Consider the following 27,116-nt stretch of genomic DNA (forward strand, 5'->3'; position numbering starts at 1 on the left):
GGACGCATGCAACAAACGAGTTGCTTGTTTTCACAAGACTGTCTGCCCGTTTTGTAGGAAAGGAAACAGGGGCCGAGGGAGAAGAGCCCAAAGTCGCATACAACTGGTGAAGTCGCAGGCTGCACTTGAACTGTCACTGAGTACAAGGCCGAGGCTTCGCAACGCGTGGAGGACTCAGAAATGGGTCTGCCGCCTGGGGTAAAGAGAGGCGACCGGGGATGAAGGGCGGAAGAATCTTCCGGCGGTCTTGTCGCGAGGAGCGTGGGGCAACAAGGGAAGGGGAAGCACCGAGTGTGAGCGCTCGGGCCCCGGGCGCACCTGCACCCCGCGCCGCCGGATCGCGCCCACGCGGATGCCGCGGCGCGGCGAGGAGACGCGGCGCCTTTAAAGCCCGGCGGGGGGAGGGGCGTGCCCGGCGCGCGGAGGGCCCGCCCCTGGGCGTGTCCGCCCGGCGCCCCGCCCCGAGGTTTGTAGCGGCGGCCCCGGGAGGCGGCGCCGGCTCTGGCTCCGCGGCCGCTCGAGTGGCAGCGGCGGTGGCCGCTCGGCGGGCTCGGCGCCTCCTCTCCCTCGGGCGGCTTCCCTGCGCGCTGCCGGGGCGCCCGAACGCACGCGGGCGGCTGGGCGATGGCCCGCGCCCCGCGACGTGGCGGGCGGGCACGGGGGCGCCGGACGGCGCGGCCCGAGTGAGCCGGGGCCGCCCTCCCGCCCTCGGCCGGGGCCGCCCGGGATGGCCGTGCCGCCGCTCCGCCGGGCGCTGCTGCTGTGGCAGCTGCTGGCGGCGGGCGGCGCGGCGCTGGAGATCGGCCGTTTCGACCCGGAGCGCGGGCGCGGGCCGGCGCCCTGCCAGGCGGTGGAGATCCCCATGTGCCGCGGCATCGGCTACAACCTGACCCGCATGCCCAACCTGCTGGGCCACACGTCGCAGGGCGAGGCGGCCGCGGAGCTGGCCGAGTTCGCGCCGCTCGTGCAGTACGGCTGCCACAGCCACCTGCGCTTCTTCCTGTGCTCGCTGTACGCGCCCATGTGCACCGACCAGGTCTCGACGCCCATCCCCGCCTGCCGGCCCATGTGCGAGCAGGCGCGCCTGCGCTGCGCGCCCATCATGGAGCAGTTCAACTTCGGCTGGCCCGACTCGCTGGACTGCGCCCGGCTGCCCACGCGCAACGACCCGCACGCGCTCTGCATGGAGGCGCCCGAGAACGCCACGGCCGGCCCCGCCGAGCCCCACAAGGGCCTGGGCATGCTGCCCGTGGCGCCCCGGCCCGCGCGGCCCCCCGGCGACCCCGCCTCGGGCCCGGGGGGAGGCGGCGGCGGCGGCGGCGGCGGCGGCACCTGCGAGAACCCGGAGAAGTTCCAGTACGTGGAGAAGAGCCGCTCGTGCGCGCCGCGCTGCGGGCCCGGCGTCGAGGTGTTCTGGTCGCGGCGCGACAAGGACTTCGCGCTCGTCTGGATGGCCGTGTGGTCGGCGCTGTGCTTCTTCTCCACGGCCTTCACCGTGCTCACCTTCCTGCTGGAGCCCCACCGCTTCCAGTACCCCGAGCGCCCCATCATCTTCCTGTCCATGTGCTACAACGTCTACTCGCTGGCCTTCCTCATCCGCGCGGTGGCCGGCGCCCAGAGCGTGGCCTGCGACCAGGAGGCGGGCGCGCTCTACGTGATCCAGGAGGGGCTGGAGAACACGGGCTGCACCCTCGTCTTCCTGCTGCTCTACTACTTCGGCATGGCCAGCTCGCTGTGGTGGGTGGTGCTGACCCTCACCTGGTTCCTGGCGGCCGGCAAGAAGTGGGGCCACGAGGCCATCGAGGCCCATGGCAGCTACTTCCACATGGCGGCCTGGGGCCTGCCGGCCCTCAAGACCATCGTCATCCTGACGCTGCGCAAGGTGGCCGGGGACGAGCTCACGGGGCTCTGCTACGTGGCCAGCATGGATGCGGCTGCACTGACGGGCTTCGTGCTGGTGCCCCTCTCCTGCTACCTGGTGCTGGGCACCAGCTTCCTCCTGACGGGCTTCGTGGCCCTCTTCCACATCCGCAAGATCATGAAGACGGGCGGCACCAACACGGAGAAGCTGGAGAAGCTCATGGTCAAGATTGGGGTCTTCTCCATCCTCTACACGGTGCCTGCCACCTGCGTCATCGTGTGCTACGTCTATGAACGCCTCAACATGGACTTCTGGCGCCTTCGGGCCACGGAGCAGCCCTGCTCGGCAGCCAGCATGCCCGGGGGCCGGAGGGACTGCTCGCTGCCAGGGGGCTCGGTGCCCACCGTGGCTGTCTTTATGCTCAAAATCTTCATGTCGCTGGTGGTGGGCATCACCAGCGGCGTCTGGGTATGGAGCTCCAAGACTTTCCAGACCTGGCAGAGCCTGTGCCACCGCAAGATGGGAGCTGGCCGGGCCCGGGCAAAGGCCTGCCGGGCGCCCGGGGGCTACGGGCGTGGCACCCACTGCCACTACAAGGCCCCCACCGTGGTCTTGCACATGACTAAGACGGACCCTTCTCTGGAGAACCCCACGCACCTCTAGGGACACAGGGCTGCGCGGGGCGGCTGTTGCCCCCTCCCGGCCCCCCCTCCGGAGGAGACAGCTGACTAGCAGCTGCCCAGCTGTCAAGGTCAGGCAAGTGAGTGCGAGGGGCCGAGGACCAGGGCGGGGAGCCTCTCCTGCCACCTCGATTGCCGGGACCCGGTGAGGCTCACTCCCCTGTGGCCTAGTGCAGGGGGTGGGCCTGGCCAGGTCCCCACGGGGTCCTGGGGGAGCATGCAGCGAGGAGGAGGGGCAGAAGAGGGCGTGGTCCAGCAGGGAGTTTATTTAATGATGTAATTTATTGTTTGAGTTTCTCTGGAAGCTGTGACTGGAATAAACCCCCCCCGTGTGGCACCGCCGAGTCCTCTGTGGGCCGAGAAGGGGGAAGGTAGGAGGGTGGGGGCCCTGCGGGAGTCTCCCTGGTGGGCAGAGCGGGGTGGGTGCTGGCCTCATGCGCCGGCCCCCGATCTCTGGCTCCCCCCCCCCCCATCAGGAGGGCATCCCTGGGGAGCAGCTGTTTCTGCAGAGGTCCCCGCGTGTGCGTGTGCGTGTGTTTTCCCTTCTCGCCTGTCTTTGCTCCTTTGCCTGAGTCCTGAGTTCCCACTTTGCAAAGTGTGCCTGGGATGCCGGCCGGGCCGCTCCGGGAATCCCTGGAAGGACACCCGTGGCCTTGGGGACTCTAGCCTGTCTGGGGGGTGTGGGTAGGACTGCTTTCTTCACTCGTATGGGAAGTGAGGGCGCCGACCTGTCTCCAAGTTTCTCTCGGAGCCTCAGGACCTGCTCCCGCCGTCTCGGGTGGGCGTGTCCCGCTGTCCCTTCCCGGGGCCTGAGGGCTGAGGCTGGAGTGACCGTCCTCATTGCCTGCCAGGACTGCCGGCGTCCACCTCACTCCCTGGAGTCCTAGTCAGGGCACCCCACCGCCTCCCCTCAGCTCTCTGGGGGGAGTGGGGATGGGGCCGGACTGGTATGTGGGCATCTTGGCAGCCCAGACAGGGGACATGGGGAGCCCTGGAGTCTAGTGGGAACTGGGCCCCCAGCTCCGAAGGCTGTGGAAGGATTTGTGGTGTGGAGAGCTGCTGTGAGAAATGGGGCAGGTGCAGGGGAGTGCACACGGCTGCTCCAGGGCACCTTGTACACTCGTGTGCCAGGGCCCAGGACAAGGTACGTGTGTATGTGCGCGCCGGGGAAGCCCAAGGCCGCGGGGACCTGCGCCATCTCTGCCCACTGTAAGGAGTGTGTGGCCCTCCCACGGAGACCCCATCAGCTTGGGCTGGGGGTGGGGGCTCAGACCCCAGAGGCCCATGTTGGCCTCTGCTCCGGCCACTGTGACTTCAGCCAGGTGAGGGCCTGCGTCACTGGCCCTGGGTGCATGATGCACAGAGCCAGCACTCGGTGTCACTGCCAGGAGGCCCCAAGGGTCCAGCCTCGCCTCAGAGCCTCGGGGGGGCCCAGGGTCGACTGCTTCCCATCAGTAGTAGGGCTGAGTTCCCAAAGCCAGGGCCTCTCGGGCCGGAGCTCTGTGCCCTGCACCAACCACCGGTCTCAGCGGGCGAGAAAGACACCAACTGAAGATCAAACAGGGTGTCAAATTCCCATCGGGAGCTCAGGAGAGTTGAGGACTGTCCCTCCCCGCAAGGACCGGCGCTGACCCCCGGGGGAACTCTGCAGCCAGGCACCTGTGCTTATGCATTTCCTGTACAGCCTTCCCCCCAGCCCCCTCCTAAAGCGTTTCCCCTCAGGGAGCACACAGGAAGGCCTCTGGCCTTTTTTAGTCAGTGAAGCCAAGTGACCCTGACACCTCGTCACTCCCCCCGTGAGGGTCCTTGACTGAGAGATTGCGCTTGTTGAAGGTGACAGGGGCCCGGGTCGGAAGGGGGGGGGCAGGGGCTGCATTGAGCTGGGCTCAGGGCAGGGGCGGTGGGAGCAAAAGGAGAGGATTCTGGAGACGGGAAGAGAAAGGCAGGTGACGTTGTGTATGGGCAAAGGATGGAGGGGACGCTGAGCATCAGGAGTGGCACCAGTCCACCCCTGTCCCTTGCCAGTCAGTGGTCAGGGAGGGGCGCAGTCAGCTAGGTCCCGCCAGGTGGAAACAAGATTTGAGCTTCCAGAACAACTGGGAGGGGAGAGGTGGGCGGTGAGGGGCTCTGCCGGTGGCTTCCCAGCACTGGGGGACACCAGAAAAGTCCCAGACCCTGGAGGAGAAGGAAGAGGGAAACATTTATTAGAGACCTTTTCCAGAAGCCTTCCACTTGACCCTTCTCTCCCCATTTCACAGCCAGGGGAAGTGTGGAGAGCTTGCTGGCTGGGGATCACACACGGCCAGGCAGCCTGCGGCCTCCAGAGCCTTTGTGACTTCCGCCACACCACGGATGGGATTCCATCGGGACGGCAGGTGTTAGAACCTAGGGCGGGTTCGTCCAGAGAAACCCCTCCCACAGCGGGGCCTCCCCGCCCCCCAGCCCCCCAAAGGAAATTCCAGAACCCAACACCTGCTGGCCTGTGCACGGGGTGCCCCCCGCCCCGGCGGCACATCTGTGCGCTCACGTCCACGCGGGCCCCGCCCCTCCGCGGCTCAGCTTGTGCACGGGAGGCCTGAGGTCAGGGAACGTCTTAGCCCTGACCTCGGTGTTAGTTCCGAGGAAGTGGTTCGACGTTCCCAGGAGTCCGCGGTCAGACGGAGCAGGTCCCCCGGAAGGGGTGTCCGTACCTGCTCTGCCTGCCTGCTCTGGGCCGCAGTCTGGCGAAAGGCCCCGGGCCCTCTCCTCCTGCCTGGCTTGGGATTCTCAGTGCCCTGCGTGAGGGCGCCCTGGCTCCCGGGCAATGCAGGCCCCGCTCACTGCCACCCCTGACCGATTTCCAGAGCCCGGGTCTGAGGAGGCGGCAGCGCAGGCAGGACTAGAGGGAGGGCTCCGCTGAATCCCAGAAGTGGTGCCTGTCCTCGGGAGAAAGTTCTCGTTCCTGTTTGCAGGCTGACGTCCAGTGGCTCCCCTAAGGTCCCACCCTTGGCAGGGAGGCCGATGGTTTAACAAGACCAGGGTGCACGCCCGCGGGCGCCACCCTCAGGTACCCTAAGAAACCCACTGGGGAACATGACTTCACGGACGTGGCCGGGCCCCCGTGTCCGGCTGTGACCGTCTAGGAAATGCTCGGAGGTCGTACAGCTCCCTTGCCCAGAGCCGGAGCGCTGGCCACATTGGGGCGGACCTCGGGGCAGGCGGCTCCCCACCCCCCGCCCACCCCAGGCCCACACTCAGCAAGGCCACAGAGCAGCTGGGGCAGAACCCGCACCCAGGGCTCCAGGTTCTCCTCAGATTTCTTCCCGTTTCAATCACTGCCGCCCCGGGTTCGGGTGGTCTGGAAGCCAGAGTTCCCTCTCGATAGATGGGACCACACCGTGGGCTCTGCAACATCTCTGAATTCTGTAAGCGGGTGGCCACCTGGCAGTGACCTACTCCGATCAAGCACTCGGACTTTAAAAACTGCCAGCATAAAAAACACGCAGGCGTAAGACTGGCTGTGTGGTGGAACTGCTGAAGCACAGTACGTGGGAATTCATTGTTTTCACTCTTTTTGTGCTACATGTTCGAAATTTTCCTTGAGGTGTTTTAAAACGCCAGGAGTTGCCCCAAAATTAAGTCCTCAAGCACTATACAAATTCCCACAGTGAAGCCTTTAAGAATATTTTCCCCGAATTCCTAGAATTCTAATGAAAATTTGGAGGGAGAGAGGGGGCTTAGGGCCAAGGCCAGGAGAAGCTGAAGGTCACACTTCAGGGATCCTCTTGCTCCTGAAGGACAACTGCCCCCAACAGTCAGCGGTACCAGCACTCAGGACTCTGCACGATCCACTCCCTCCCCCAAGAGCACAAAGAAAGATTCACCAGAACCGTTTCTTCTTTATAAACACAAGTACATAATGTTTATTTGAAATTCCAATTTATTACAAGTTTACCCTTTAATGGGGCCCTTCCTCCTTAAAGACAATAAAAAAAAAAAACAACAGTTCAGGTGTCACTGAAGTGGGAACACAGGATTCTGTGAACAAGACCAGACTGGCTCTAGGGTACGAGGCAGGGCATGGTGTTGGTGGCCGGGACTATGGAACCGGAGCGGCAGTGCTAAGCCCGAAGCTGGGGGAGAAGGGACAGTAAACCTATCCAGCAGCCACTGGAGCAAATCCCCAGTTTCCGGGCAGGGCAGGCGGGCGCGAGACAGGACCACACCTTGAAGTTCTGTATTAAGAGGCTTTATTCTCAAGTTCTAGGAGCTGCAATCCCCTGGTGGACAAGTTTTCCCTTAACTTAAATAGGTACAGAAGAGCTGAGGTGCTCACATTTTCTAAATTCAAAGCTGACACAAAAGAAAATTAAACCCTGTTTTGCATTTTTATCAAAATCTGCCATAAAAGGGAGAGAAGACTACGAGGTTCTGCCTAACTAGAACTACTAGGGCCAGACTCCGCCCCCTGCCCCGCACGGACACGGACCCCTGCGAGATGCAGCTGCTCCGGGAGCTCCGCGTCTGCGTCCGAGGCCAGAACAGGCTCGGGAGGAGGGAGGAGGCGGCTGGAGATGGAGGAGGCAGAGACGGCCGCCAGGGCAGGCAGAGGGACGTGCCCGACCCCGCCAGGGCCCACCGCTTGCCCTGCTGAGCCTCCAACCCCGCTTCTCTGAAGGCAAGAGGATGGGCTGAGGGAGGCGACGGGGCAAAGTAAAGCAAACACGTTCTCATATAAACTGTACTGTACATGTGCCAAAGCAAGATGACAGAAATATTTTACAAGATGTTCTTTATACAATATCACTGCTGAAACAAGCAACTTTTAATAACTAGAAAAGTCAATTTAAAAAAATTAAACATTTAAATTCTTCCTGCTTTTCTTCTGCTCCCCTAAGAGCTTGTGTCTGGTATGTGGGTGGGCTGGGCTCCAACACCCCTCTGGCCAGATCCATCCAAGTAAAGGTTATATGCATGATTATAAGCAGGACTCCAGTCTCTAAGTGAAGTGCCTTAGGTTCTTTGTGGGTTTTGTAGGTTTTGTTTTGTTTTTTTTTTTCAGTTTTTTTGTTTTTGATTTGGAAGAGGTGAGGTGGGGCGAGAGAGGGGAGAGAGCGGTCACAAAGAAGGGGAGGGGTATTCAGGAATGGCTCCAGGACATGTCCTTTTACTCTGCCAAGAGCAACTCAAAAGAGCATGAGTGTCTCGTGATGCTGGTGAATACAGAATGCGGTACGGCCCTCACTGCTACCATCACCTGAGGGAGAGGCAGGGAGAGACAGAGGACGGGCTTCAAGAAACAAGACTGGGTGTAAATGGAGAGTAAAAAAATCAACCCCGCCTCCCCACTGGCCTGATTACCCCGATCCTTCCATGTAATACAGTAATCCCTCCCCTGGAGACCAGAGGCTTGGCACTGTCGTGGTGGCCAAAGCAGGAGGGGCCGCAGGGAAGAAAGTTAAAGGATGGGGGCCCATGAGAAAGCCGCACCCTTGGCCTCTCCCTGGAAACACTCAGCAGGGTTGAGGCCGCCTACCGCCCACGGTATCTCTGGGCAGAGACCACCAGCCCAAGATAGGCTCTCCAAGGAGCTCTGCCTGCTTAGGGCCCTCTGGAGAGCTGGGCAAGGCAGCACAAGCTTGGGATGACGGGCATTTCTGGACTCCCTGTGATCTCCTCCCTTCCACATTCTTCTCCATCTTCCTCTCTCGCTCCCTCCCACCCTCCCCGGCTCTCTCCGTTCCCCGCCCCCCCCACCTCAGCTCCCTTACCAGGGCCCTGCCTCTCTATTTCTTCTGCCTTCGTCCCCTCGACTGTCCAACGGGCTCTGACTCACTGTCCCCTTCATCTTCAGCAAGCCGATCGGGAAACTTCTTGCGTTTCCTGCGGACATACGGGTGGCCAGGAAGGTGTTTATGCAACAGAGCCACCAGACACTGTTCTGTCTTCACCGTGCAGTTCAGCACATGGCTGCCTCGGCAGTTGTAAAGCTCAGCATTGGTAAACACTTGCTTCATGTCAGTAAGAAACTCCTGCACAGAGCGGTAGCTCCCACAGGAACATTTGTTCTGCATTGTCTGGAAGTCCATGGGGTGGGTGATGATGTCATAGTAATCCTCAGCCTCATCTCTGGTCACGGGCTCCCTGTGGAGAAGAACCAAATGGAGATCAGAGCGTGAAACCTTGTTTTCGGACCACCGTTCCCGGAACGCCCACCCCTGCTGAGATCAGCCAGCGGGCAGGCAGAGAAGAGGTGTTGGTTCACCTAGGACCAAGTGCTGTCTCCACCGGTCTGGGAAGGAATGCCCCCCACACTCAGACATGTCCTAAAGGAAGGATCAGGGTCGTCCATACGACCTCCGCTCAGCGTGGCCCCAGACAGCTGGCTGGCTGCACACTCGGGAGCACCCACCAGGCCGGTCCTGCTCCCCGGGGCCTGAGGACACAAAGCCCACCTGAAGGGCCAGCTGAAGCGGTACTTCACAATCTTGTGGAGGATCTCTTCACACTTCTGCAACTCGAGGCTCTGCCTCCGGGAGCTCCGCTTGGTCTGAAGCACCTGGCACCAAAGAAAGAGACGTGTTATTACAGGTCCAAGAGAAGAGCGGACAGAACAGAAAACGTATATATCCTTTGAAAAGAAAACAAAAACAAAAACAAAAAGCTCAACCACCTTCTCGGAGCAGAGACAGTCAAAATCATCTGACATTCCAGTCAGGGAGCGCGCTCAGCGGGGGCAGACCTCTTCCCATCAGCCCACCGGCCCCTCCCTGGCGGACGCAGATCAAAGCAGCCCAGGGCAGGCAGCAGCTGCCGTTACAGCGGTCCCGCTAGAGGTCGGCCAGAGAGGCCACTGTCACCAGCACACGGGAGAGCAGATGGACCCGGGATCACGTGCCCACCAGGAGGGGTATAAACGAGCCACCACGGAGACCCGCACGGGTTACGGGGACCACTGACAGCCAATTCTCGGGGGGCTGGGGGCTCTGAGGAAGAAAAGCAAGAGGTACGATTCCTCTCCCAGGCCCTCCTGCTGCAAGCACATGGGAGCTAAGTGGCTGGGGAGGGTGGGCGTCCCCTCCAGGGAGCCATTGCCACTGTCACTCACAGCAGTCGGAGCCCCAGGCTTGAAGGGCTAGTTAGGGCTGGGCCAGCAGAAGGATCTCGCATTGCCCTCGAGCTCCCTAATGGCTTGCTTTATGCCCCCCAACCCCAATCTGCTCTGCCAAAATAAGTACGTTTTCAAGAGCCTCTGATTGTTCTTTAAAGCTCAAGTGAAATCTAAGTAAAACCACTAAAATTACATTGGTTGAGGAGCAGAGGGGAGGATAACACCCCTCCCACAACAACTGTGGGCAAAAGACCCAGGAGTGACTGAGGCTCCAACATTGCTGGCATTCCCACAATGGAGACCCAGCCCCTCCGAGCCACTGGAGACACATGGATACTATTTTAAAATCCTTAACAAGTCACGGGCTGCCTATTAACTGGAGGAGACGAAGTCTGCAGGCTACAGCAGGGGAATGCCGGACATAGCTGCTCCCGGGGGGCCCCGTGGCCTCCGTCTGCCTACAGGCCCCCCAACTGCCGCATCAGCCTCCAAAGGAAGGGGGGAGGGGCCCCCACCTGTTGCCCGATGGATTCCTGACGCTGGAGTGGGGGCTGAGAAACGATGGGTACAGCGAGGAGGCGAAATCACTCACCAGCTCTTCAACCTCCGCGTCGTCCACAGGTGGCGCCTTTGGCCGAGACTTCCTGGTGGGATGCGGCTTCTTACCCGGCCGGCGGCCCGGCCTCGCCGCAGGGGGGATGACACCCTGCTTGCCCCGGATGGTCTTTCGAGGTCTCACTATAATAGAAAATACGGATTCAGAGCTGAACAACAGAGGATGAATGGAGCATGCCTACGGGATGGGGAGAGCATCTGGTCGAGCAGAGCAACAGCTCCCTTTGGTCATAAGGTGCTCTTGCTCTTGCTCTCCTGCCCTATCAGACATGACACTTTAAAGGTAGAGAAGCAGATGAATGGATACCTTTCATCAACTGCCAAAGACCTTCTAAGAATCTCTTCCGAAGGCCAGTTCCTTCAGAATGGCTACTCTCTGTCCCCGCTCTGTTCACAGCTACTCCTAGGAACGAAGCCTCTGAAGGAGTCAATGGCAAGCTGACTCACTCTGGAGGAGAGGCTGTTTGCTAAAAGGTCTGCCTGGAATTCCCAGAGCCCAAGCTTGGCCTGTGAGTGTGTGTCCTTGCACGTGAGAGGGAATCTGACTGTAGGACAGTTCTCGCCTCCTAGTTCCCCCAAATAATCCTATGCTCACCACCACAATCTTCTGGGAGAAAAGCTGTTATCTACTCGAAGTCTTCCTCAGTGAATCCAATTTAAAGGCCCACCCCAGTCCTGCTTTCTTGCATTTCTGAAAACCAAACAATGGGCCAGGCCACTTCCGTAAGAGCCCTGCCCAGGACCCCCAAAGGGAGAATAAGGAATACAAAGGCCCCCAAGATGACCCGTGTCTCAGGTTGACAACGGGTGCTCGATGTCAGACAAACCAGTATTTCTCAATACGTCCTCAGGGAGTGATGCTCCATTAGGATTAGCTCAGAGCTTCTCCACTGAACACATTTTCCCTTCAAAGTAGGGAGGTGACATTTGGACAGAGACAAGGGTATACAGAGCCAATGACACAAAGAATCAATAAACAATGTTTCATATTCTACTTCTAGACCCTGATAACCTTTAATTGGCTATTTTAAGATCTCTAAGCTCAAGACCAGGCTTGGAAGAAAGAATAAGAAACTGACACCAAGGATGAAACTCAAAATGCTAGAGACGGCCACCAACCCAGGGCCTTGAGTTGGGAACTAGGGAACACATCTTTGGTGACCTAAAAGGTGGAGTAGACAAAGGGTTCTCAGATACCAATACTTCCCAGACCCCTTTGGCAGATAAGACCCTAGAAAGCTGGACAGAACAATTTTTTGGAAAGAAAACAGTAACTTGCAAGTGGAAAGCTATCACTACTCTGAAAATAAACAAAATGAGTACACTGTCACATTCAGAATCTATTCCCTGACAACCCTGCGTCCCAATCATATTCTCCAGCTAGCAGACGAAGTCTCTTCATAATCTGGGGTTAAGGGACTACTTGTGTTCTGACCCTGGACAACTGGGAAATCGTGCCTAGTGAACAAACAAAAGTAGCTCTGTAGGAATGAGAGAAATTAAGGTATCCCAAATAAGAGCCCTGCAAGATTGGAAAGATGGGGACAGGCGTACACACCCAAACCCCTCAGGTTTTAGCAGCACCCCTCCTGTAAAACTGGTCATGCCAAGCATCTTCTCAGACTCCTTATACCAAGGTCTAAACGCTCAGAGTGCTGTGATCTTGGGAACTGTACCATCTCTTCAAAAGCTCATCAAAATCTTGATCTGTGGTCTCTTTTCTACTAATCTACAAAGAAGGGTATATTTTGGATATATATACCCTTGGAGGAAGCCGTAAAAGGCTAGATTGCAGAGCTTTAGGTTTAACCATGAAAATGCCTCATGAAAAATGGCTGTTAAAAAGTGAGAGTCAATGCGGTTAAGTGTAAAGGAAGAGCCCCCCCCCCCCAAATCCCCCACTGGCATCTAGTGAAAAACAGATCTGAACCTTCCTAACAACCACCCTAAGCCATGAAAAAACTGGTCTTCTCTTTTCAAACTAGCGAAGCTAGATCCCTGCACACTATGACGAGAAAATCACGTGACCAGAGGAAAACTCACTTCTCTGAAAGCAGCCCTGCAGCACAGCCAAACCACTGTTAGGAGAGGACAGTGAGCCTTGGCCTTCCTCACCCATGGTCCCCACTGTCCCCATACACTGAGAGGCTCAAACCAGCAGATTCGTCATAAACACACCTGGAGCCTTGAATTCCACTAAATGTCGGACCAAATGGATCTACACAGGGCTGATGTTCTTAAGACCAAGCCATCCAACTCCCACTAGGAGGGTGGTTACAGGGCACCTTGAAAATCCCTTCAAAAATCATGGCAGTGGAGTCACCCCACAGCCGAAACACGTGAGAGAAAGATGATGGCCCGACGGCAACGCTGGGTGGGTGGGTGGCTACTGCCAATCCAGTCTTTCCCAAGGCAGCTTGGAAAACTGTGAGGTCAACTACAAAGGCAAACTGAATACTTACATCGCAGACCAGCCACCTCATAATCCTCCTCCTCCTCTTCTTCCTCCTCCTCCTCCTCCTCTTCATCACTCTCATCATCTTCACTGTCCTCAGAGGCAGACTCTTCGGTGTAATTTCTGTGGGGAGGGAAACAGATGTAGGGAACGCGGGTCTAGGCCAAAGTGGTCCTAAGAAAGAATGAAGGCCCACAGGGATCCTCTTCACAGACTGGGTAGATGAGATGACTGAGGGCAGGGAGCCTGAATCGAGGCTAGGACACGGGCAACAGCATGAAAGCCTAAGCAGGCCTCCTCCAACAGGCCCCAAATGCTTTGGATAAGACACCAATAGCAACAGAAATCAAGACCAAAATACAACCCCACCTCTCCTCACATAAAACAATACAAAACCTATTCATTCCTTTTTTCTCACGAAATCACCCAGATAATGTAACATTTCAGATATTAAAAGCTGTTCCCAACTCTGGGGTGGACTGAAACGATAAACAGCCCGGACAGGTGTTACTCCACCTTGACGGTCCTCCTCTAGGAGTGGAACAGCTTGCAGATGACCATAACATCAAAGCAATGGTAATCCCAGCTCAGAACAGCTGGTCCAAAGCCCCGCCATTTCAGGGTAGTGTGCCTTACTTGGCTCTAAGTGCAGCGGGAGCGGAGTGAGAAATAACTGAGTAATGCTGTTAGATGGGGTCAGGGTCAAACAGCTCTGCCCTCTCAGAGACCAAGCCAGAGCACCTATAAGCTGCCCTTTCACCACCTCAAACTGCAATGTGGAAAACAATGGTATTAACTTGGCAAATATTAGGCATATCCTCTTCACAAGGCCTTATTGGGATCAGGGTGAAGAACAAAGCACCACCTCTACCCTCAAGGTACTAACAATCTTGTGGGAAGACAGTCAACATGTAAGACTAACCATAGAGGCAAGATGCACCAAAAGACTGAGAGATTGGACACTTGGTTGGAACAGAGAGAGGAAGAATTAACCCTAAGAATATAAAAACAACATCTCAAAAAAGCAGTGAAATTTTAGATAGGCTGTAGTCAGTTCCCTCAGTTCTGGGGAGAGGGAATATTCCCAGCGAGAAGGAAAGCCCAGCAGACAAGGATACCCAGTCAACAGCCTGCACCGAGCACACAACATGGGAATAAGGGCTCATAAAAACATAGACCGGTATTGTCTAAGAGTCTCAAAAATCAGGCCAGGGAGTTTGGACTTTATTCTAGAGGTAATGGAAAGACTTAAGTTTTAGGATAGTGACACAAACTTATCTTTAAGCCTTACATAAACCATTCTGGTATCCACACCAAAGCTGGATGAATAGGAGGGGCGAGACATGAGGTAAGGAGTTGAGAAGCCACCGAAGGAGCTCAGAGGAGAGACGGAAGAGGGTCAACCGACAGCAGGGACCACAGAGGGGCAGCAGGAGACTGACTCATGAGATGTCTGGACACGGAACTGACGTAAATGAACTGAGCGTGAGGGAGAGGAAGATGTCCAAGTTGACCCCAGAGTTCTAATCATGATAAAGAAGGAAAACAACAGGTATGGGTAAGGAAGGTCATGAGTTTCAGGACTCTGAGCAGGGGGTGGTGGCAGAAGTAATTCAGAAGAGGGCAAAGTAGAAGCATTAAGGCAAAGGGAGATAAACTGTTATCTGAGAAGGTATGATCCAGAAGATACAGAACATGTCTGGTAGTGAAAACCAGGAATGTCAACATCAAGCTAAAATGAAATCAGAGCCCTCTGAGCTCCTACTTAAGTAACCCCAATGATCAGGCTCCGTACGCAGAAGATGAAGTTAAAACTCCTTAGAATCATTCCGTTTGAGTAACTAAAGCTTAACTGTAACAACCATTTCACTTATTTGTTTTGAGAGAAGAAATTCTCACCTGCCACGGGAGTTGCGCCTGGCGGTCGCAGGCTGGCAAGCAGGGCACTGCCACTCGCCGTCTGGGACCTCATAGAGGGCTGGCCTCAGACAGAACAGGTGGAAGGCTTTATTACATTCATCACACAAGATCAGTTTGTCATCCTCACCTGCAAGGAGAAAAACTTGTACAGCATTGTTGGGAGCATGGCAACAGTCTGCGAGCTGTAACAAAGAGCCACTCACCCTCGACTAACAGCATGGGGGAGCAAACAGTCTAGCATAGTGTTATCACTTTCTTTTTAAATACAGTCATTTTTGATCAGAAATGTAGCATAAACTAGGCTACTGGTAATTTAAGACTCAGGTCTTCTGACTTATATCCCCAAATCTAGCTCGGCCTAGGGAGGACAGTTAAAACATTTACAAAGTAGCAGCAAAAACCAAGTCGTAGCAGGAAAGGTGGCTGTTCATCTCCCACTAAGACATGAATCCCACATGAAGTATTACATTTCCTGCCCATCCTCTTCCTCGACCCCCAATGCTTCCCAACTCCTATCTGATACGGTTCTCTTAAACCACTTGGTGTCAAAAATGCACGGAACCAACCTGACATGGTCATTTCTCTCTCCGACCTTCATTCTGAAACAGCGTTTAGACCAACTGATAGATTTTTCACAGGTCTTTCTATCCTTGGGAATTAAATCCTAACCTACTTCACAAAATAACGTTAGCCACTGAGAAGTCAATCGCTTGAGGGCTGTTAGTCATGAAGTTCCTTTTACACAGGCTCTGAGAGCTGGGACCATTAAAGAGCCCCAAATGCCTTGCTCTGTAGGACTCAGTGGCAGAGGGCCCAAACCGGAGTATTCCTCCCAGTGTGCAAATACTGCCCTCTGCTGGCAGACGTCTTACCTCATGGATGACTAAAAATTCCGGGAGATGATAAAAGAGATTTAAAATTTTAGGTTATTGTGTTCCCTGTAGAAAATTTAAAGACTGGAGAGATAAACTGCTCTTATACTCAAACCTGAGGAACAAAGGGCTTGCTCTGATTTACTGTCCTGTTATTTAAAAGAGTAGCATTTTACAGACCTCCAGAGGAAGGTAAAATCTGTCCCACTATACTTCAAAGCTGTGTGCACAGAATTCTTCAGCGGAGGAAATACCTTTGGAATGGAAACCCTAGTCCCTACTACACTCAGATAAGCAACACTGATCTAAATATACCTTTCTTCCGACAAACTTTGCATCGAGCATTCTCTGCGGACATATCCCACTTGATACAAGCATCGAGCATCCCAAGTAGAACATGCATTCTGGAGAAAGTCTGAGCTTCACGGATTGCTGTCTTCCATTTTTCCAGAGCAGATGCAACCTAAACAGAGACCAAACCAGGTCAGCGTTACTACAATGACCTCAAGGACATGACACGTAGATTTTTCACATAATACTGGCAGAGTATGCACCGAGAGCACTAGGAACAGAAGAGGAGAGAATGCTGAGTACGTTTACCTCCTAGAGCTTCTCCACCCTCACCCATTTATTTTACAGCAGAAATCAAGGCTCTGAAGAGTGAAAAAACTTGCCAAAAGTTACACAGAGAATTAAGGCAGGGGTGGGGGATGATCAGAGACCCATCTCTTCCAGTGAAATCCACTTAAAAATTCAGTATCATTTAACATTTATGGAAATGCTAGCGTGCAACCATGTCCTGAGCTAACACAACTTTGGTTAATAAGATGATGGGTCTCTGCATTATGTGCCACAATCCCAGATTACAGGACCTGGATATTACAGTAAATACTATCTATATAGCATTCAACAACACTTAAAAATATTAAGTACTGATACAAAGCATTCCTCTTGACTTTATCACCAACTTCTAACTAAGTGAAAATTTCAGAGGGCCAGGGCTCAGGCTGACTTCTTTCTGGGCAGTTACTCTCAGCTTAATAGACACTGCCTCCTCCCATCATCAGAAAATGCAAATTAATTCAGAATTACCCAGGGAAAACACAGTTAGGATGGGAGAAAATATAATCAGGAATTTCAATGATAAAACACAACCCTCACTCCTATAAAACAGACATTCTAGGGAAAAACAGAAATGCCATTTTAGAATAATTCACTTATTTGTATTACTGTTTCATTAAGTCAAATGTGGTTTTTTTAGGTCTTCAAAGTATTTCTTGCCTAAATGATTAGGTAAGCATCTGCACAGACAAATGCCTGTCTGTAGTTGAGCTACTTCTGAAGCTGTGGTGGGAGGGTTGAGAGAGGGGAACAAAGGCTGCCCTTTCTTTCTTATGGAAACAGAGAACCACAGAGAGCCCTGTGTGTGTAATTTCATAAATAACAAGAATACGTAATATAAACACAACAAAAATGAGAAGCTGCTAAAGCTCTAGTGGAATCTGACCCATTCCTTACTCCAACCTCCACTGCAGCTATTTCAACAACTGTCCTCAAAATACAGCACAGCTGCCTTCCTCCCCGCTCAGAGCTCCTCCGTAAACTGTGAGGTCCACAACCACAGCTTGCCTCGCTGACCTTCTCCCGAAGGGCAGTGGAGAGCTGACATATGCTACCGCACAGGTCCTCTTATTGCGCTAACAACTAACATCCTGTCAATGGAATATAAATTTTTTTTTAAGATTTTATCTATTTTTTGACAGAGACACACAGAGAGAGGGAACACAAGCAGGGGGAGTGGGAGAGGGAGAAGCAGGCCTCCCGCTGAGCAGGAAGCACGATGCGGGGCTCGATCCCAGGACCCTGGGATCATGACCTGAGCTGAAGGCAGACGCTTAACGACTGAGCCACCCAGGCACCCGTGGAATATAAATTTAAGAATTTTAGGTTCAGCCCTAAAAAGAGTGCCTACTGGGAACAGGCTGAAAATGGCTAAAATGAGCTTTGCTGTCCTCTAGTGGACACTCAGATGCACACAAGTAGTCAGGAAAAAGCCCTATCAACAGATAGTACTGCCTTTTACTTATTTCCTATAAATTTTAAGATTTGAGCACTCAATAGGGCATCTGGCCTCATTAAAAAAAAAACAAAAACAAAAAACAAAAAAAACAACAACCTGGGGCACCTGGGTGGCTCAGTAGGTTAAGCGTTCAACTCTTGGTTTCAGCTCAGGTCACGATCTCAGGGTCATGAGATCAAGCCCAGGTCAGGCTCAGCGCAGAGTGTGCTTGAGATTCTCTCTCCCTCTGCCCCTCCCTCTACACTCACACTCTCTCTCAAATAAATAAATCTTTTAAAAAAAACAACCCTGAAAGATCTTAGAAATAAGCTTAACCTCATTTTAATACAGATTGAGATATAATTTAAATTCACTTGTAAAGAAAATAATGGTTTTACATATATTTGCAGAGCTGTACAACTATCAACATAATCTTGAGAACATTTTCATCACCCCAAAAAGAAACCTTGTACCCCCACTAGTAGTCACTCCCTATTCCCCACCCTAAACTTCCCCAGCCCTAGGCAACCACTAATCTACTTTTGGTCTAGAGATTTTCTTCTTCTGGACATTTCATATATAATGTGTGGCTTCTTGGAGCATAATTTTTCTAGGACCATCCACATAGTAGCATGTAATAGTACTTTATTCCATTTTAATTGCTGAATATTCTTCCATTGTATGGATCAATCAATTACATTTTGTTTACCCATTCATCAGATGATGGACACCTTGGTTGTTTCCATTTTTTTGGCTATCATAAATAATACTGCTATGAACATTTGTATAACCTTCATTTATTATTTTTGCCCAAGGTCTCACAGCAATTTGGGACCAGGTCTCCTTCACATCTCCAGATCCCCAATACCGATGTTCTTGACATTACAGATACCGGATAATCACTAGGATCCTGTTAAACCCACAGAGTTATCCACCTAGACCAGCCTAGATTCCAACCAACCTCTAATTTTGAGAGCAAAACATTAGGCACTCAAGATTTGAAAGACCATCCTGGTTTCCTACCATTGGAAAAAAAATTCCAAACAGTCCAGCACATTAAAACAAAAACCCCACACAATATTCAAAGACACTGGTTTTTTTTGTTTTTTAAAGACACAGTTTTTAGGAACAGATGAACCGTGGCAACTAAGTTTTGACATTCAACACTGGTGGTATCCGGTAAAATCCTGTGTCTCACAATGCTTCTGGGAGGCTAAACACATTATTCTGATGAAAAATTCAAATTCTCTAGCATGTTTAAATAAAGGTGGTCCCTACATAGAAGTGGGTATAACAGAATCAAAGGGAAGCCAGCTTATATGCAAAGTCTATATTAATCCCTTTACTAACAGTAAAAAGGCAACATCTTATCTTGCAAGGACAGGACAAGGCTTCCGACCATATTCTTCCACAAAAGAACATTTAAAATGGAAAATCAGATAATCAGGTTGTCAGGACAAATGCATCCAAAGTAAACAGAGAGCCTAACAGAACCCAGGATTTTGCCAAATTATACAAGGTCTTTCCCACTTAAGACAAAAAAATGAGATACATCATTAAATATTTGAAGTCATCAGGACTATTACAAAAGGGGGTTCGAGAAACAATCTACTTTTATAAGTAAGGAAACTGAAACCCATACTAAAGACTGATACTAACTAACTCACGCCACCACCTAGTGCCCGCCGAAAAACGCTGGCCTGGGCTAAGTGGAAACCTTCAAAGCAAAGGACAGTGGAAACCTTCAAAGCAAAGGACAGTGGAAAATTTCAGAGCTGTGGCAAAGCTGACCTTTGGTCAGAAACTGCAGGCAGGGCATAATGCCATTTTAATGGAGAACATTGTTGAACTACTTAGTAGGCAACCTAATTGATTTTCCAAGAAACTCTTCCATGCTTTCCATTTGTGTACTGAGTCTGGGCCCCAAGGTTAAATCTGCAGTGCTCAAATTTTCCTCCCCAATCAAAACTAAGAATGAAGTCTCATATGACAAGCTAAAAAGAGGTTACTTTGCTATGGGGAGGAGTACTAAAAAAGAACTTAACGAGAATTCTACAGCCACTACTTCCCAACGAGAAGAAAATGTTACTGGTAAGGAAATGTCAAGGAAAGATCACGTCAAAAAAGAGACTCCTCTGGACAGAGTTAAAAACAAAACCCATGCAGTACTTGGCAAGGCTAAAACTGATGCCTAACGAGAAGAGACTTAGCAGAGGAGACTATAAACTAATGTCTTAGACTTTATCTGGAAGGTGACCTGCATGCTAGGTAGCCATTAAAAGGGGCACACAGGAAGTGAGAACCCAATCCCAGAAAGATACTGACATGAACAGACCTTGATCTTACTGAATCTTCGTTCTCCGCTCCACTTACCCTCCCACCCAGAAGGACTCTCCTTTCATCATGCATCACCTTGGCCTTGGAAAGAAACAGGGGAACTTGACAACGGTATACAAATACCTGAGGTTAGAGGGAAAACTCATTCTATGTAAACTCAGAGGGCAAAACAAGGAGCAACTGTCAAAGAGGAGAAAGCCAATTTCAGTTCAATCCAACCAGGCCTATGCCCCCCTCCATGACTGGATTAACTCCTATTTATTCTTCAAACCCCAGTTGACACATCTGCTCCTTTGGGGAGTTTTCCCTACTTTGCCCTAGGTGTCCCTCACAGGTAGGCTGAGTCCTGCGCTTTCTCGTCAGGACCTGTCACTCCACCACAACCATCCCTCCCACTCCAACAGGACTCCTGGAGGGCAAGGACTTCTGGCTTCTACTCATCACTACAACCTCCGGACCCACCACAGGACTGCCCAAGACAAGTCTTTACCAGCTGGTTTCGAAAAGAAGGAAGTACAGAAGGGGGAGAGAGAAATCAAACACAAAGGAAGTATTCTATGGGATAATGCCTGGGACGTTTCCCTTAATGTAGTGGTTTCAAATTCTTTTCTTTGTAAGTAATCTTAAGTAGAAAGCTAATAGACAAAACAGAAAAAAATGGAGCTGCTAACTATTCTAATAAAGACAAACCAGAGACGACGTAAAGTTCATCAGTAAGGAATTAATGCGCTGAGAAAACACGGTACCACGTAGATCTATAATGGACTGAAAGCGGGGAGACAGACAGGGTATGTTGATGGATAAGAGACTGCAGAACATGACGCAGATGATTCCATTCTGTAAAATTCCAATAAAACTATCTTCGTGTGCATACAGAAAACACACCAAATACTGAAGACTGATAATCCTGGGGAGCAAAACTAGGATGGGAGTTGTTTCATATTTCACTTACCTCTCACACTGGATTTATTTACAATGAGCACGTTACTTTTAAAACTTAAACCAGAAAACTGGATATCCACATGCAAAAAATTGAACTTACACCTTAAGTCTACAAATAATAATTCAAAATGGATCAAAGATTTATTTATTTATTTATTTTTATTTGAGAGAGAGAATGAGATAGAGAGAGAGAGAGCATGAGAGGGGGAGGGTCAGAGGGAGAAGCAGACTCCCTGCTGAGCAAGGAGCCCGATGCGGGACTCGATCCCGGGACTCCAGGATCATGACCTGAGCTGAAGGCAGTCGCTTAACCAACTGAGCCACCCAGGTGCCCCAAAATGGATCAAAGATTTAAATGTAAAAGCTAAAATTCTAAGACCTGTAGAAGAAAACAAAGGGGAAGGAAACTGGATTTGTGACGTTAAATTTGGCAATGATCTCCTGGATATGACACCGACAGCAGAAGCAACAGAAGAAAAAACAGGTAAGGTAAACTTCATCAAACCTGGAAACTTTTGTGCATCAAAGGATGGCATCAACAGAATGAAAAGGCAGCTCACAGGATGGAAGAATATATTTGGAAATCATACATCCGATAAAGGATTAATACCCAGAACATATAAAGAACCTACATAACTCAGTGACAAAAAACACATAATCCAATTAAAAGACAGCTAAAGGACTCAAAGACACATTTCCCCAAAGAAGACAAATGGCCAACAAGTACATTGTTCACCACTAATTATTAGGGAAATGCAAATCAAAACCATGAGCTATCACCTCACAGCCATCAGGATGACTGCAATCACAGAAACAGAACAGAACCGGCACTGGCAAGGGTGTGGAGAGATGAGAACCCCGTGCACCACCGGTGGGCATGTAAAATGGTGCAAGGCTGTGGGAAACAAGGCATTTCTTGAAAAAGTTAAACGGAATTACTATATGATGCAGCTATTCAACTTCTAGGTATATAGCCAAAAGAACTGAAAGAACTGCAACAGACAGTTGTATGCCCGTGTTCCCAGCAGCATTACTGGACGTGAGGGCCACCTGGACGCAATATCTGTCATCCCACTGTTCTCCAGGATGACTCTGGCTGGTGTGGCTGGTTAGATGGCTGTCTCCTCCCTCCCTCACTGTGCGGCCCTCCTGAGGCTGTGCACCTGGCCATAGAGGACAAGCTTCTCCAACAGATCAGGATCGTCCTTCGGTCAAGGGTATACAGCTGGACTCCCCGGTTAGACGCTCCAACAAGCTCTTAAAGTCCATAGCAGCACACCCACAATGCCAAAAGGTGGAAATGAGTGCATCGCCAGATGAATACAGAATGTGGTATATACACAGAATGGAGTATTACTCAGTCTTAAAGGGAAATTCTGGCACATAACACAACATAGATGAGCTCTGAAAACATTATGCTATAATCCATTAAGAGACTCTTAATCTCAGGAAACAAACTGAGGGTTGCTGGAGTGGCAGGGGGTGGAGGGATGGGGTGGCTGGGTGATGGACACCAGGGAGGGTATGTACTATGGTGAGTGCTGTGAATTGTGTTAAGACTCATGAATCACAGACCTGTACCCCTGAAACAAATAATTCATTATATGTTAACAAAAAAATTTTTTTAACAAAGGAAAACATTATGCTAAGTTAAATAAACCAGTCACAAAAGGACAGATATTGTGGGCGCCTGGGTGGCTCAGTCGTTAAGCGTCTGCCTTCGGCTCAGGTCATGATCGCAGTGTCCTGGGATCGAGTCCCACATCGGGCTTCCTGCTTGGCAAGAAGCCTGCTTCTCCCTCTCCCATTCCCCCTGCTTGTGTTCCTGCTCTCGCTCTGTCAAGTAAATAAATAAAATTAAAAAAAAAAAAAAAAAGGGAGAGATATTGTGATTCCACTTCTATGTAATAATACTCAGAGTAGTTGAATCCATAGACACAGAAATAAAGTGGGGATTGCCAGGGGTTGAGGAGACAGCCAAATGGGTAGTCTTTAGTGGGCATAGTTACAGTTTGGGAAGATAAGAAGGCTCTGGAGATGGATGGTGGTGAGAGGTGCACAACACTGTGAATGTACTTAACAACACAGAAAATAAAAATGGTTAAGATGCTACTTTGTTCCTTATGTGTATTTTACCACCATTTTTAACAATTTAAAAACCGCTACCACCTTTTAAAAATCAATCACAGCCCTGGTAAAAGGGGATGGGAACACTGTGAGACTTTATCCAACTGTGCTCCACAGACCAGTTCGAAAGCCACAACATTTAGTAGAAGTGAGAAAAATGGAACACTGGCTCAGGGAACAGTGCTTTACAGAAGGTAAAAGCACTGGGTTGGACTATTTTAAAATCAGATCCACTCTCCTACAGTTACAAAACCGCATCTTCATGAACAAAATACCTTTGCTTCCTCTGCCAGTTTCTTCTCTTCATCCACCTCTTCCGTCTTTGCTGAATCTTCACTTTGGAGTTTTCTTCTCTTTTGCTTGGGAGCCATGAAGCCTTGGAGAAACTTCTTTATGACACTGGCTTGTAGGGCAATAACACACTCACCAAAATCCTTCAGTTTCTCTAATGAGATCACCTACAGGAAATGACGAAAACAAGAGAATGAATGAAAGGCCAAGATGACAGCAGACTATCCTCCCCTCCCCACACCCCAACTCTGGTCATCTCTGTGTACTACTCTTACTTGATGTGGGTTGTAGGGGGAAGCTAATTTTTAAGCATGTTCAGTGGCAGCTCCCCACCAGTTTCAGTGTCACTGGGAAAGTTTATCCAAAAGCAACTTCACTGGGGGTTTTCCTAGGGGGTAAAGGCCTTTTACTGAAGCTAACCCCTCCCCACATGTGGTAGTAAAATTCTATATTTACTCAAAATAACGCATGTTGTCTGCTTAAAAAAAAAAAAAAAAAAAGGAGACTATCCTTGACTAAATTCAAATCAATCTGGGCCCCAAATGGGTCACACAACATGAATTTGCCTTGGTCCTCAGTTCAATGGGTGGTTTATACCTTTAGAAGCAGCTGACTACCTCCATTTACCCAGCAATGGGACCCATGGGATGCTGAAACTTGGCTCTACTTAATTAAGGAAGTTAGGGAGCTCATTCATTCACTCAGCAACTGGGTGTTTACTATGTGCAAACTACAGTCTCAAGGCAAAGAAAAACTGAGAAGGAAAATAAACATTTACTGACCCACTGGCTTACAAACTATAAGCCAGGTAATACTCTTGCCATACTTGATGTCATCTAAGCCTCACATTTATTTTATGGATAAGGACAGAAGCAAAATCACTTTGATCCAACTCACACTCTTGAGTGAACGCTACCTTCTCAGTCATGCAAAACATGTCAATTTAAAAAATACCATTTTATAACTATAAAGAAAAACAAAGAATGATGATAATCCAATGTTAGCAAGGTGTGAGCCTGGGTGTGGCACAAAGTAGGCAATTGACTAATATTTGCAAAATAAACAAAAAAGTAAATATTGTATTTGAAACTGGCAAAATATTTAGTGTTGAATAATTATTTAAAAAATCACTAGAACAGGGGCGCCTGGGTGGCTCAGTTGTTAAGCGTCTGCCTTCGGCTCAGGTCATAATCCCAGGGTCCTGGGATCAAGGCCTGCATTGGCCTCCCTGCTCTGCAGGAAGCCTGCTTCTCCCTTTCCCACTCCCCCTGCTTGTGTTCCCTCTCTCGCTGTGTCTCTCTCTGTCAAATAAATAAATAAATAAATCTTAAGAAAAAAAATCATTAGAAAAATAAAGATATTTAAATCCTTTTTCCCACAAAATGTACCATGAATTCATAACCAGACTAATTTTTTTTTTTTTAGATTTTATTTATTTGACAGAGAAAGACACAGCAATAGAGGGAACACAAGCAGGGCGAGTGGGAGAAAGAGAAGCAGGCCTCCCACAGAGCAGGGAGCCCGATGTGGGGCTCGATCCCAAGATCCTGAGATCACGACCTGAGCCAAAGGCAGACGCTTAACGACTGAGCCACCCAGGCGCCCCCCCTTTTTTTTAGATTTTATTTATTTATTTATTTGACAGAGATAACCAGACTAATTTAAAAAAAGGCTGGGGGTGCCCGGCTGGCTTAGTTGGTAGAGCATGTGACTCTGTATCTCAGGATTGTGAGTTTGAGCCCCACAGGGGGTACTGAGATTACTTAAAAAAAATAATAAAAATTAAAAAGGAGAAAGAGAAAGCTACATATATAAGATGCATATTATATATGCATATATAGCATATATAATATGCTAATTCTAACAGCAAAGAAATACAAATACAAAAGTCTTACAGTAAAAGATTTATCCTATCAACTCCATGGGTTATTTTATGTATCCCAAAGCGATATAAAGACTTAAAGAAATAGAATGTACTTACAAATTGAGAAAAAAGATGCAACTGCTCAAAAAAACACATGACTAACACACATGCTGTAACACATATGAATAATTTGAAAAGACCCACAATTATTAGTATCTTTGGAGTTACATGGATTTTATTATTTAAAATCAGTAAAAAGCATTTTAGTATTTTCTGATGGACAGTATTTTTCAATCTTCTCTCCAGCTGTGATATCTAAATCTATCTCATGTGGAACATGGGGTCTCCTGAATTCATGTGAGGGTCTTTCTGAGCAGTGACAGGACTCTAAACAGGCCTTGAAATGTACCCATTTACCAGCATGAGTGCTACCCAACATTAAGCATAACCCTACTGAGCTGATCGGTATAAAGGACGGACAAAACAGGGATAAACAAACAAGTTTCAGATCTTAAAGCACAGGCATCAATCACATGGGCATATTATAGATATGTTAAATAATGTTTCAGGACTGTGACTCCAGGACCAGTTTTCATTCAACTTAGTAGAAAATCACTTTTTGGGGTGCCTGGCTGGCTCAGTCAATGGAGCGTGCGACTCTTGTTCTCTGGGTTGGGGGTTCGAGCCCTACACTGCATGTAGAGAGTACTTAAAAATAAAATCTTAGGGGCATCTGGGTGGCTCAGTCCATTAAGTGTCTGACTTCGGCTCAGGTCATGATCTCAGGGTCCTGGATCAGCCCTGTGATGGGCTCCCTGATCAGTGGGGAGTCTGCTTCTCCCTTTCCCTTGCCCCTCCCCCCGGCTCATGCTCACTCTCTCTCTCTAAAATAAATAAATAAAATCTTTTAAAAAATAAATAAAATCTTAAAAAAACAAAACCAGAAAAGCTCTTTTTGAACAAAGGATCTAAGCCAATGATTAGATTTTTCTGGATATCAAAGGAAAAATATCAAATGTACATGGAGAATTTTTGGTTCCACAGGTCTTTCAAAAACAAACCCACACATGATTTTCAGGGTCATCTGGGGAAGTCAAGAACAATATCAGGGAATAATTCCAAATTGAGTTTCCATGAATAACAGATCTCCTAAGGGTGTTTGCTTATATTCTTACCCGAGCTTCAAATTCCGATGTTTCTTCCACATAACCAAGTCCCCCCTTTTGTAACCTTGTTGCAACTTCAATGAGATCACTGCGAAGAAAGTTTAAAAGCTCCTGGTTGCCATCACAGGATTTTAGACCCAAATTAGGCTTCCGGGCCAGATGAATAGAATGAATGATGTCCTGGTACCTAGAAAAGTTGGGGGCAGGGAGGGAAAATAAACTCTGAATGACAGGTCTCACTTCTAGAAGACTTACTCAGATCTTCATGTCTCCTTGGTGATTTCTTCAGTTTCATGTTTCTTATACGAATTTTCAAATTTGTCTTATTCTTGATTCATTTGAAAAACACCCTTTTTTCAATTATTTGATAATCCTAGTACCTGAAGTGTCCTGCTTTACCTAGCTCTCATTCATGGTTCCTGGTCGGCAATTTTTTTTTTTTTTTTTTACCTTTTTACCATGAGTTTCTTGGGATTTTATCTGTGGAAATTCTTTGAGGCCTGGTTTCAAGTTGTGCTCCTCCAGAGAATGTGCACTTGCTCACGTCAGTTACCAGGAAATGCTACCAACCTGAGACAACTTTAAATCACCTGCCTGGAATGCCTCATAACATAGTAAAAACGTGAAACAGGGCTGAAACTCTACACAAGGACCTTCGAGTTCACTCTCATGCTAAAGATTAACCCACTGAGGTCCCAGCAATAGACTGGCGAGTCCGTAAGCTTCACTGTTGGCTGCTGCTGCTTGCTTTTTCTTTTAAGATTTTATTTATTTATTTGAGAGAGAGAGGAGACAGCATGAGATGGGGGAGGGTCAGAGGGAGAGCAGACTCCCGGA

At 50.0% G+C, this 27,116-nt stretch overlaps 2 protein-coding genes across 3 annotated transcripts in view; one reads left to right on the forward strand and one right to left on the reverse strand.

Annotated features, from left to right (window-relative positions):
* Positions 1–671: 671 nt before the first annotated feature.
* On the forward strand, positions 672–2,911 carry FZD9 (frizzled class receptor 9). The gene has a single exon (XM_036112547.2). The coding sequence runs from the start codon at positions 728–730 to the stop codon at positions 2,522–2,524; it is 1,797 nt and encodes a 598-aa protein (XP_035968440.1). The 5' UTR covers positions 672–727; the 3' UTR covers positions 2,525–2,911.
* Positions 2,912–6,412: 3,501 nt separating this feature from the next.
* The window catches only part of BAZ1B (bromodomain adjacent to zinc finger domain 1B), a 70,327-nt gene continuing 49,623 nt past the window's right edge, over positions 6,413–27,116 (reverse strand). For both annotated transcript variants that reach the window (XM_078074469.1, XM_036112546.2), the window contains 9 exons: positions 26,289–26,466; positions 23,234–23,416; positions 15,809–15,956; positions 14,601–14,748; positions 12,709–12,824; positions 10,224–10,369; positions 8,976–9,079; positions 8,292–8,664; positions 6,413–7,777 (listed from right to left, as the gene is read on the reverse strand). In XM_078074469.1, the coding sequence (XP_077930595.1) occupies positions 8,307–8,664; positions 8,976–9,079; positions 10,224–10,369; positions 12,709–12,824; positions 14,601–14,748; positions 15,809–15,956; positions 23,234–23,416; positions 26,289–26,466 (1,381 nt within the window). In that variant the 3' untranslated portion in view covers positions 6,413–7,777; positions 8,292–8,306. The remainder of the gene's footprint in view (positions 7,778–8,291; positions 8,665–8,975; positions 9,080–10,223; positions 10,370–12,708; positions 12,825–14,600; positions 14,749–15,808; positions 15,957–23,233; positions 23,417–26,288; positions 26,467–27,116) is intronic.

Source organism: Halichoerus grypus, chromosome 6 (genome assembly GCF_964656455.1).
Source record: "Halichoerus grypus chromosome 6, mHalGry1.hap1.1, whole genome shotgun sequence".
Taxonomy (NCBI): domain Eukaryota; kingdom Metazoa; phylum Chordata; class Mammalia; order Carnivora; family Phocidae; genus Halichoerus; species Halichoerus grypus.